The sequence below is a fragment of the Varanus komodoensis genome, unplaced genomic scaffold (genome assembly GCF_004798865.1).
Source record: "Varanus komodoensis strain SLA01 unplaced genomic scaffold, ASM479886v1 scaffold19, whole genome shotgun sequence".
NCBI lineage: Eukaryota > Metazoa > Chordata > Lepidosauria > Squamata > Varanidae > Varanus > Varanus komodoensis.
Genome location: NW_025335550.1, coordinates 12,734,380 through 12,745,421, shown reverse-complemented (window position 1 = coordinate 12,745,421; position 11,042 = coordinate 12,734,380). Strand labels below are relative to the sequence as shown.

The 11,042-nt window shown below is 59.6% G+C and overlaps 1 protein-coding gene across 1 annotated transcript in view; it reads left to right on the top strand.

Moving 5' to 3' along the window:
• The window catches only part of DHX38 (DEAH-box helicase 38), an 11,363-nt gene extending 367 nt beyond the window's left edge, over positions 1 to 10,996 (top strand). The window contains exons 2-27 of the mRNA XM_044427898.1: positions 49 to 384; positions 632 to 819; positions 910 to 1,029; positions 1,556 to 1,721; positions 1,931 to 2,049; positions 2,133 to 2,209; positions 2,969 to 3,124; positions 3,297 to 3,458; positions 3,568 to 3,675; positions 3,990 to 4,111; positions 4,208 to 4,345; positions 5,196 to 5,382; positions 5,563 to 5,748; positions 7,270 to 7,410; positions 7,515 to 7,625; positions 7,705 to 7,821; positions 8,081 to 8,188; positions 8,269 to 8,381; positions 8,561 to 8,769; positions 8,853 to 9,007; positions 9,095 to 9,250; positions 9,342 to 9,476; positions 9,924 to 10,049; positions 10,136 to 10,231; positions 10,579 to 10,700; positions 10,792 to 10,996. Of these exons, the coding sequence (XP_044283833.1) occupies positions 59 to 384; positions 632 to 819; positions 910 to 1,029; positions 1,556 to 1,721; positions 1,931 to 2,049; positions 2,133 to 2,209; positions 2,969 to 3,124; positions 3,297 to 3,458; positions 3,568 to 3,675; positions 3,990 to 4,111; positions 4,208 to 4,345; positions 5,196 to 5,382; positions 5,563 to 5,748; positions 7,270 to 7,410; positions 7,515 to 7,625; positions 7,705 to 7,821; positions 8,081 to 8,188; positions 8,269 to 8,381; positions 8,561 to 8,769; positions 8,853 to 9,007; positions 9,095 to 9,250; positions 9,342 to 9,476; positions 9,924 to 10,049; positions 10,136 to 10,231; positions 10,579 to 10,700; positions 10,792 to 10,876 (3,729 nt within the window). The 5' untranslated portion in view covers positions 49 to 58 and the 3' untranslated portion in view covers positions 10,877 to 10,996. The remainder of the gene's footprint in view (positions 1 to 48; positions 385 to 631; positions 820 to 909; positions 1,030 to 1,555; positions 1,722 to 1,930; positions 2,050 to 2,132; positions 2,210 to 2,968; positions 3,125 to 3,296; positions 3,459 to 3,567; positions 3,676 to 3,989; positions 4,112 to 4,207; positions 4,346 to 5,195; positions 5,383 to 5,562; positions 5,749 to 7,269; positions 7,411 to 7,514; positions 7,626 to 7,704; positions 7,822 to 8,080; positions 8,189 to 8,268; positions 8,382 to 8,560; positions 8,770 to 8,852; positions 9,008 to 9,094; positions 9,251 to 9,341; positions 9,477 to 9,923; positions 10,050 to 10,135; positions 10,232 to 10,578; positions 10,701 to 10,791) is intronic.
• The last annotated feature ends 46 nt before the right edge of the window (positions 10,997 to 11,042 follow it).

Here is an 11,042-nt window from a genome sequence, read left to right as displayed (position 1 = left end):
GGCGGCAGGGCTGTTGCGAACCGGCGCTTTCCGTGTGTTCCCGGCCAGAGATCCCAGCATGGAAGACGTGCCCGGGGAGGCCGCGCTGCACCGCCTGGAGGGCCTGGCTCCGGAGACGCAGGCGGGCGGCCTGCTCATCAGGAAGAAAAGCGCCTCGGAGGAGCAGCATGTCTTCAAGATCCCAGCGCCGCGCACTTCGCTGCTGGGCCTCGACCTGCTGGCCGCCCAGAAGCGCCGCGAGCGCGAGGAACGAGACATTGGTGGCGAGGACCGGAAGAGGTCCCGCGTCTCCTCCTACAAGGATTGGGCGGAGGGCAAGGATGATGGGGCAGGTGGTGATGAAGAGGACAATGACGCAGTGGGGCACAGCAGCCGCAAGGACAGGTGACAGAGGGGCAACTGCTCCCACAGGGCTGGCAGAATGAGTGGGGACTGAACAGATGTGAAGGCCTTGCTTCTGGTCGTCAGGGGGTACAGCTTTAAGCGAACTTGTAGCGTTGTTAGCTGTGAAGCATCACTTACTCTTGGGTGGAAGAGCTGAAGATAGATTTACGGAGGTGAAGGAAAATGTCTCTGAAGTTTTAGGTGAATCTTTCTGGTCGTGGCTGAGTCTACTATACTTTTCTCAAAGGCATTACCGCTCTGCTCGGGTGGAGACTCCATCCCATACTGGAGGAGTCAGTGAGGAGTTCTGGGAGCGGAGCCGGCAGCGAGAACGTGAGCGTCGAGAACAGGGGGTTTATGCCTCTTCCAAGGAGGAGAAAGAGCGCAAGAGGGACCATGGACGGGAGCGGGAGCACGATCGCAAGCGGGATCGAGGTATCACTTCTTTGGCACTATCCCTGCCCTGTTCCCTTTTCCAGCCTGTTCCTAGGCTGGAATGTAACTGCTGAAGTGCTGTCCCCACAGAAGAGAGAGACCGAAGTCGTCGCAGTAGCAGCCGGTCAGAGAGGGAGAGTTCCTCAGAGAGGGGCGGTGGTGGCAGCAATCGACGGAATGAGCCAGAGAGCCCTCGCCACCGCCCAAAAGGTACCTGTTCACTTTCGTTCTTTTGCAAGTTGATGATAGGAAGTAATTTTAAGTTGCGTTTAGTATGTTTATCTTCCGTATAACATGAGCCATGGTGGTGTATGTTTCATTCAAGAAGTCCAGTTGGTTTGAGCTTAATGGGTTTCTGTACTTTTTCATTTACTAATAAGAAAAGGACTGAGTTGATCTTTTTCTCTGTAGATTTCTATGTTTAAAAGGGATTGAGGTCTGTATGCTTTTAAATAAACATTAAGAGAGCTTGTGTATATTTCTGTAATTAGTGGTAAATTCATAAGCTGTTACATATTTTAGAGGCAGAAATCTGTAAGCTGGCTTGTCTGAGATCATAGTGAGACAGTGCCAGTACAGAGCTCACAAACTGGAATCTGAAGGGCTGAGTTGTAGAAAATCTAGTAGTTCAGAGTACAAAATCACGGCTCAGGGTATCGGAAGGGGTGGTGTGGCAGCTGGGGACCAGGGACTCCGATCTGATTGAAATGGTGGATTATCTCCTCTGTGTGCCCAGATGCAGCTACACCTTCTCGTTCCAGCTGGGAGGAGGAAGACAGTGGTTATAGCGGTTCCCGCCGTTCCCAATGGGAATCCCCCTCCCCCACCCCTTCCTGCAGGGATCCTGAGCGGAGTCATCGGGGATCTGCTTCCCGTGATAGTGACAGGCGTGACCGTGACCGGTATGGGGATGCCCCTGGGGCGTGGAGCTGTGGGGTGAGGCGTGTGCATGAGGGGGTGCGTTCTGGGGGCAGCTGTGTTGGACTGTTGCTGGTGGGCAGGGTGAGTTGGGATGGTGCTTGCAACGCTTGTGCAGCTTGAGGTGGTGCAACTGTTCGCGCCTTTGGAAGCGCCTCGCCCTCACAGCTTCGCTGCTGGCTGCTCCTTGCAGGTCTGTAAGAAGCAAATATCCAGAAGAGACGCCCTTGCCAACCCCTTCGTACAAGTACAACGACTGGGCAGACAATCAAAGACACTTGAGCACAACGCCGTGGCTCTCCCGAGGGAGAGGTACAGACTGACAGGGCAGGGTGGTGTGTGTGGGGGGGGTTGGGGTCAGAACTATAGCCCATCATAAAACCTTCCATTTCTAGGGAGGCGTGAGGATGGGGAAGATGGTATTGCCTTTGAAACAGAGGAGGAGCGGCAGCAGTGGGAAGATGATCAGCGGGTGAGTGGAGGTGTATTTATTTATTTATTTATTTAAAACATTTCTATGCCGCCCCATTCGCCGAAGCCTCGGGGCAGCTCACAACATAAAATTAAAATATAATATATTCAAATATACAACGAATTAACAATATAAAATAAATCGCCCTAGCCAGATAAAATAAGCAAATAATATTAACAATTAAAATGCCATTTAAATAAAAAGGTCTTCGCCTGGCGCTGAAAAACAAATAACGACGGCGCCAGGCGGACTCTCTGGGGAGCGCATTCCATAGATTGGTTGGAATTGTCCTGGGAAAAGTCAGTTTTGGGATGTCGTTGTTACTTTAACAAAGCTCAGAGAAAGAACCTGCATTTTTCACAGGCTCTGTAGAAAATGAGATGAAGACAATCAGGTACCTGAGCTAGGAGGGAGGGCCTCCTCATGGCTGATACATTTGAGCTGTTTTTTCCCCTTAAACATTATGGGGAAAGATGGCTTTCAGAAAGTAGGGTTTCAAGTTTAACACGGGTGGGTAGTGGAGTGAAGTGTCCCCCCAGTGCCTGCGCCTGATTTGAGAACGGTCGGGAGCTCAGGGTTCCCCTGAAGGTGGCATGCTGTGGGGAGAAGGGACTCTTCCCCGGATCGTGTCACGGGGCTTTCCCGGGTTGGCAGTGGCTGTGCTCTGTTGCTGCCCCACCTCCCTTTGTAGTCTCTCCCCGTTTTTTTGCTGTTGCACTTTCTGGTCTTAATGCTTCGCATTTTCTTTTTTGTCCTCAGCAAGCTGACCGAGATTGGTACATGATGGACGAGGGCTACGATGAATTCCACAACCCACTGGCCTCTTCGTCAGAGGAGTACGTGAGGAAGCGGGAGCAGCACTTGCAGAAGCAAAAGCAGAAGCGTATCTCGGCTCAGCGCAGGCAAATCAATGAGGTTGGACATTAATGAGGTTGGGGTGGGAGTCTGACAGGGAGGCCGGCGGGAACCTCATAGGCCCCTTGTCCATCTGGCATGGTGCAGGGGGCTCTTCCTGTCTCCCACAGCAGCCGTCTCTTCTGGGGTCAGAAGGGAGGGCAGCTGATGCCGCTGGCCTTCTGCTTGGCAGGATAATGAGCGGTGGGAGACGAACCGCATGCTCACGAGTGGCGTGGTGCAGCGCCTGGAAGTGGACGAGGACTTTGAGGAGGACAACGCTGCCAAGGTCCACCTCCTGGTCCACAATCTGGTGCCTCCCTTCCTGGATGGGCGCATCGTCTTCACCAAGCAGGTACCGGGTAGGGGAGAGGGTGCTGCCGGAGGTTCTGGCATCAGGATGAGCGCGAGTGCCCGTCCCGGCCTGATCCCTGTACGCTGCTCGCTCGCTTGCCTCTTTCCAGCCTGAGCCTGTCATCCCCGTCAAAGACGCTACCTCGGACCTGGCGATCATTGCCCGGAAAGGCAGCCAGCTGGTGCGCAAGCACCGCGAGCAGAAGGAGCGCAAAAAGGTACCTGCCGGAACCTGGCTGGGGCTGTGTTCTGCTGGGCTGCCTGCCCCCCTTGGGCCAGAAGCCCCCTCTCCTCTGCTGGCAGTTCTGGCCATGGAGCTTTCCTCACGGGGAGCAGGGTGTTGGAAGGGCTTCTGAGGCTCAGGTTTCCGGGCAGGAGGAGGTGAAGTGGCTGCGTCGAGGCATCTGCGGTGCTTCTCTTGAAGTATAGCAGGGCTGGAGAGGCGACTGAAGGGCCTCTGCCCCCAGTCTCGGCTTGTATCCAGCTGGAGCAGACTGCATGGCTTTCACGTGTGTGTGGTGCTGTATTCCAGGCACAGCACAGGCACTGGGAGCTGGCCGGTACCAAACTGGGAAATCTTATGGGTATCAAGAAGGAGGAAGAGGAGGAGGGCCCAAACCAGATTTTAGCTGAGGACGGAACTGTGGATTACAAGTAAGGAGCAGGCCTGCAGGCTGGGCGGGGGGGGGGGGGGTGGGAGTGGCTGGAGATTTCTACTGGAGGGCAAAAACAGTGAAAGTCTCTTCTCAGGACAGAGCAGAAGTTTGCTGATCACATGAAAGAGAAGAGCGAGGCCAGCAGTGAGTTTGCCAAGAAGAAGTCGATCGTGGAGCAAAGACAGTATTTGCCCATCTTTGCGGTGCAGCAGGAGCTGCTGACTGTCATTCGGTGAGTCTCCCCGGCTCCTTTGTCCCAGTCCTTCCTTCTTTCCCTGGGAATGGGATGGGGGCCACATCCAGAGAAGGCCTCCCTGGATTTTTCAGGGGACCAAGGCATCAGGATCTTCCCCTGGTAACTCTCTTTAGTTCTCTCACTGCTGCTTTCATTGTTTTCCCGACTCTGGAAAATCCCTGAAAGAGGGGAGGGTGGGACTGCTGCCCAGCCACTTCTGATGGCTGGCTCTGGGAGCACTTGCAGTGCACAGGCTGCGAGGGAGGGGATGGTGAGCCTCCAAGTCGACTGGCCTCTTTGCTTAAAAGAGATGTCGGCTGCCTCTCATAGAATCATAGAATGGCAGAGTTGGGAGGGGCCTTGAAGGCCGCTGGGTCCAAGCCCCTGCTGGTGCAGGGCACCAGGTCATGCTTCCCACTCGGAGGGCCGCCCAGTGGCTTTTGGAGTGCCTCTAGTGTGGGAGAGGCATTTCCAGCGCCTGGTGGCTGCTGGGTGGGGGGTGCTGGGCCGTGGGAGCAGGTCCGTCAGTGGGGACTGATTTTAGATGTTTAGTTTATATACATGCGGTTTAAATTTTTTAAAAAGCTATTTTTACAGTGTCTTATTTTTATTCTGTATTATATTCTGTTGATTCTTGTTTACTGCCCAGAGAGCTTCTCCTACCAAATGGCATAGAAAATGGACAGGTGCATGAATGAATGAACGCAGTACTGAGGGAAAGTGTGCGGCAGGTTAAGGGGCATCTTAAATTAAATGGCTTTTGAAAGTAAAAAACGTCTGAACCGGCTGCCAGAAACACTGCAGTGCAGCGCCGCCTTGGCTGCATTGGTGGCTCCGTTTCTCACAGGGACAACAGCATCGTGATTGTTGTCGGGGAGACCGGCAGCGGCAAGACCACGCAGCTGACGCAGTACCTGCACGAGGACAGCTACACCGACTACGGCATGATCGGCTGCACGCAGCCCCGGCGGGTGGCCGCCATGTCGGTGGCCAAGCGCGTCAGCGAGGAGATGGGCGTGAGCCTCGGGGAGGAGGTGAGCCCAGCGAGGCGAGGCGTGCGGGAAGGCAGGGCTGGGGGCGGGCAGGGGAGGCTGCCCAGAAGCCCAGCATAGGGCGGTCCCCTTCTGGCTGGACCGCCCTTGCAATGGGCCCCGGCGGCCGGCGCCCATTGAGGCCCCACTCGCCTGTCCCGGCCTCTTCCTCGCCGCCCTCAGGTGGGCTACGCCATCCGCTTTGAGGACTGCACCTCGGAGAACACGGTCATCAAGTACATGACAGACGGGATCCTGCTGCGCGAGTCCCTGCGGGAAGCTGACCTGGACCACTACAGCGCGATCATCATGGACGAGGCCCACGAGCGCTCCCTGAACACGGATGTGCTGTTCGGCCTCCTGCGAGAGGTCGGTGCTCGCTTCCCGGGGGGCCCGCCAGCTGCACGCGGAGCAGTTCAAAGGGAAGCTGCCGTGTGTGCGTGGAGCAGCAAGCCTGTGCAGTGCAGGGTTTTTCTGCGAATGATTTTAGTCCAAGCAATAGAAGCAAGAAGAACCTCAGGGTCGGATGGACAGAGCAGTTTTTATGAGATAAAAACCATTTTTAAATTGGTAGATAGCTTCATTTTTATGGGATTGTGTTCACGATGAAAGTTATTTGAAGCAGTGGTTATTTAAGTTGCGGAAAAATTTCTTTTTTGGCATACGTCCTAAAGAGAACTGAAAATCGGATTTAAAAAAGAATGGTGGAATCATTCATGCCCTGGGAGTGCTGCCTTTGTCGGCAAAATGGAGGGGAAGGTGGTGGCTCCTCAGACTTGCGTGAGCTGCAGAACACAAAGCTCTCGGCTGGGGGGGTTCCCTCCCTCCTGGGCTCGCCGCCAGTGTGAGGAGCTCCTTTTGTGCGCGTCCTCGGTGCTTGTGAGGCAGGTGAAGGGCAGCCCGTGTGGATGAGCCGCGGTGTCGGGGGGGTGCACAGCAGTCTCCGCTGGAGCGCTCTGGGAAGGGTGCTGACTGGGGAGCCGGGGGGAGAGTGGGACTGCCCCCCGGCTCCGTTGCACGTGGGGCAGCTGATCCTGACGCCGTCCGCTGCCTTGGATGTGACGTGGGTTCCCTGTGAGGCGTTGGGGTTGCCACGTGCCCTTCATGCTCGGGCCTCGCTGAGCTGGGGAGGAGGTGGCCCCGCCGTTCTGGCCGTGCAGTCCCAGGCGAGGACCTGCCCGCACCCCGTCTTTCGACTGGGTAGCCGTGACTTCAGCAAAGCTCCTGATGCGCTGCCCCGTACTCTTCTGATCGGCGGACCCGCCAGACATGGGCCAGGACAGAGCAGCTGCCGGGGCGACCCGTAGTTGGCTGCAGAGCCGGACGCAGAAAGCGCTCCCCTCGCTCGCACTGGGGAGAGCGGCAGGTGGGCTGCTGCGGGGCCCCAAAACCGCCCCAGCCGCGATTTGGAGGAGGCGGAGGTGCAAGGAGAGCGGGCTGGTTCCCCCACACTGGGCGGGTTCAGGCTGCAGCTTGGCGGTCATCCGTTTGAGCCGCTTGACCTCGTAGCCTTGCTCTGAGCAGCGGGGTGGCCCCAGTGGCCCTCTTGGCCTTCTCCACTGTGCTCTTCTGTGATCCCACAAGGCAGCCCACCCTGGCAGCTTGCTGGCGAGGGGAGGGGAGGGGACGGGGAATTTGGCAGGTTCTGTGGTATGCTCCCCCCACCCCCAACAGCCGCTGTATTCCATCTGTCTGGCTGCTCGGAGGAGGAGTTCTGTCAGAGAGCACCGTGCGGCCAGAAGAGGCGTCTCTTCCTAGCGCCGGTGTCCTGTGGGCTGCTTTTTGTGCTCATTCATATAGGGAAAGAGAGAAACCGATGCTTGAAAAGGGTTTGTTTGGAGAGAGGCTTCTGTGTGCCCGTGTGACCCCGGTCCCCTCACCGTTCCCCAGGTGGTGGCTCGGCGCTCAGATCTGAAGCTGATTGTGACCTCGGCCACCATGGATGCGGAGAAGTTTGCTGCTTTCTTTGGGAACGTGCCCATCTTCCACATCCCAGGCCGCACGTTCCCTGTCGACGTCCTCTTCAGTAAGGTACGGAGAGGGCGCGCGAAGGGTGTGTGGGCCTGTCCCTGGGCTGCCTGAGCCAGCGGTGCCAGTGGCCAGGCGGGGGCATCAGTCCGCCTTCCCCCTTGCAGACCCCGCAGGAGGACTACGTGGAGGCCGCCGTGAAGCAGGCCCTGCAGGTGCACCTGTCCAGCGCTCCCGGGGACATCCTGATCTTCATGCCCGGCCAGGAGGACATTGAGGTGAGCGGCTGGGAGGTGCCCCCACCCCACCCCACCCGCCTGCCCGCCCCTGCACGTGTACTCACCCCCCTCCCCGCAGGTGACCTCGGAGCAGATTGTGGAGCACCTGGAGGAGCTGGAGAACGCCCCTGCCCTGGCCGTGCTGCCCATCTACTCGCAGCTGCCTTCTGACTTGCAGGCCAAGATTTTCCAAAAGGTGGGCAGCACCTGGTGTGCCTCTCGCTGGGCATCAGACGGCCAGGTTGGGTGGAGCAGGCCGAGGTGGAAGGGCCGGCCGATGCCTTGTGCCCGACCCAGGAGGTTTCTCCCGCAGGTGGGGGATCTGCACCCTAGGGATGTGAGGAGGGGGGCTTGGGGGGTGGCACAAAGGCCTTCCCCGAGGGCGGTGGGGGAGCGTCTCAGCCGAGAGCAAGGGCAGAGTCTGGCCGGTGGTCTTGAGCGCTCTTCTCTGGCAGGCCCCAGATGGTGTCCGGAAGTGCATTGTAGCCACCAACATCGCGGAGACCTCGCTGACCGTGGACGGGATCATGTTCGTGATCGACTCTGGCTATTGCAAGCTGAAGGTGAGGGGAGTGGCTGGGAGCGGCCCCCCCAAGGGGTGAGGGGGCCGTGGCTGCTCCTCACACGCCTCTCTTTGGCCCAGGTCTTCAACCCACGGATTGGCATGGATGCCTTGCAGATCTACCCAATCAGCCAGGCCAATGCCAACCAGCGCTCGGGCCGAGCTGGAAGGACAGGCCCAGGTCAGTGTTTCAGGTAGGAGCTGCGATCACGCGAGACGCCCTCCCTGCGTTGGGGACCGAGGCGTGTCTGATGCCGCCGCATCCCGGCAGAGCTGTTGCGGCAGTGCTTCAGTAGCCTCCCTGCGCTCCTTTGTTCCCGGTCGCCTCGGCAACGGGGGGGGCTGCACTGAGCGGCTCTGCTTCCCCGGGCAGGTTGTACACCCAGAGTGCGTACAAGAACGAGCTGCTGACAACCACCGTGCCAGAGATCCAGCGCACCAACCTGGCCAACGTGGTGCTCCTGCTCAAGTCGCTGGGGGTGCAGGACCTGCTGCAGTTCCACTTCATGGACCCTCCTCCCGAGGACAACATGCTCAACTCCATGTACCAGCTGTGGATCTTGGGGGCACTGGACAACACAGGTAGCGCTGAGCCCCCCAGGGCGTGGTGTAGTGGCGGGCCCCAAGCATGGTGCCAAGTCCCTCACGCCATGCTCTCGCCTCAGGTGGGCTGACCTCAACCGGGCGCCTGATGGTGGAGTTCCCCCTGGATCCAGCCCTCTCCAAGATGCTGATCGTCTCCTGCGACATGGGCTGCAGCTCCGAGATCCTGCTGATCGTCTCCATGCTGTCTGTGCCAGCCATTTTCTACCGGCCCAAGGTTTGACTGCGTGCGGTGCAGGGGGTGGGGGTGGGGGTGGGCAGGGGGCCTTTCCGGCCAGCAGGCTTCAAGGCTGCCTCCTTGCAGGGGCGGGAGGAGGAGAGCGACCAGGTGCGGGAGAAGTTTGCCGTCCCGGAGAGCGACCACTTGACCTACCTGAATGTGTACCTGCAGTGGAAGAACAGCAGCTACTCCAGCTTGTGGTGCAACGAGCACTTCATCCACGCCAAGGCCATGCGCAAGGTGCCTGCTGTGGGAGGGAAGGGCTGGGCGGCCCGGGACGGGACGGGTGCAGCGCCTCGGCCCCCGCCTGACCACTCTCGCTGCCCTGCAGGTGCGGGAAGTGCGGGCCCAGCTGAAGGACATCATGGTGCAGCAGCGCATGAGCCTGGCCTCGTGCGGCACGGATTGGGACGTGGTTCGCAAGTGCATCTGTGCCGCTTACTTCCACCAGGCCGCCAAGCTCAAGGTGAGGGGGGGCTGCCTGGGGCGTGTGCAGGGCAGGGGCCTTTCTGCACGGCTGCCGCCCAGTTTGGCTGGCTGGCTGGCGGCCCGTTTCTGTGCAGCTCCAGCAGGAGGCCCTGCGAGCGATCCCAGACCACCACTCCTGTGGCAGCTGGGTTTTCCTGTGCGAGGGGCAGGGCAGGGGGCAGCTTCCGCCATGCTCTGCTCCTTGCTTCTCGCTAGTCCAACCCCACAGCGGGTCTTTCCCCTTGGAAGGCCACTGCTTGAGCACCGGCCGGGGTTCTGCCCAGCCAGCAGGTGGGGCGCTGCCTGCGCAGGACTGCATCCCCTCTCTGCTGGTTGGCCCTCGCCCCTCCTGCTCCCCCTCCTCCAGCCTCCCATCCAGCCTGGGGAGGGGCAAGTGCAGCGGGTGCCGGGCAGTGCCGACTCCCGTCCTCTCTCTGCGCTGCAGGGCATCGGGGAATACGTCAACATCCGCACGGGCATGCCCTGCCACCTCCACCCCACTAGCTCACTTTTCGGCATGGGCTACACACCCGACTACGTTGTCTACCACGAGCTTGTGATGACCACCAAGGTGAGTTGAGGCACAAGTGGGAGGGAGGCGGGAGGCCCCTGCATCCTCCATGCACTCACTAGCCCCCCCCGGTCTGCCCCCCACAGGAGTACATGCAGTGCGTCACGGCTGTGGACGGCGAGTGGCTGGCTGAGCTGGGGCCGATGTTCTACAGCATCAAGCATGCGGGGAAGTCTCGCCAGGTAAGGGGGCTGCACTGATGCAGATCGGCCTGGGCCCCTGGCACAGCCTCACCGCCTCTGCGTGGGCTGCACTGCTCCCCCAGTGGGCTCAGGGGCCTCCACTTTTCTGCGGGGTGCCTGGTCGCATCGCGGCTGGGTCTTCCTGGAGCGAGCTGCGACGAAGAGCCGCTGGGCAGGTTCATGTGGGCTCCCCGTGCCCTGCCGCGCTGCAAGGCCCGCGCTGACCCAGGAGGAGCTTCGTGGCTGCCTCAGGGGCAGGCAGGCCAGGCTCGCTGCGCCACACGTGTGTGGAGCAGGCAGAGTGCCTGCCAGCAGGAGGGTGAGCTTTGCTCGTTGCGCTGCCCCAGGAGAGCCGCCGGCGTGCCAAGGAGGAGGCCTCTGCCATGGAGGAGGAGATGGCTCTGGCGGAAGAGCAGCTGCGGGCCCGCCGAGAGGAGCAAGAGCGCCGCAACCCGGTGGGCAGCGTGAGGTAGGTGGGGCTCCTGGCACGGCTGGGCACACTGGCCTTGGCCCAGGCAGAGGCACCTGGTGCTCAGCTCTCCCTCCTCCTCCTCCCGCAGGTCCACCAAGATCTACACGCCCGGGCGCAAGGAGCAAGGCCAGCCCGCCACCCCCCGCCACACGCCCGCCCGCTTTGGTCTGTAACCGCCGCCACCGCTGCGGCCGTGTACATAGGTTTCCCACCAGAGTCAGCTGGGCAGGGCCCACCTTGGACAGACACTGAGAAATAATTTTATTGTTTATATAAATGTTGCTGCTTCCTGATCCTCTTTCGCGCACTTGCTTTCTTGGGCCTCCCCATGAACCTGGT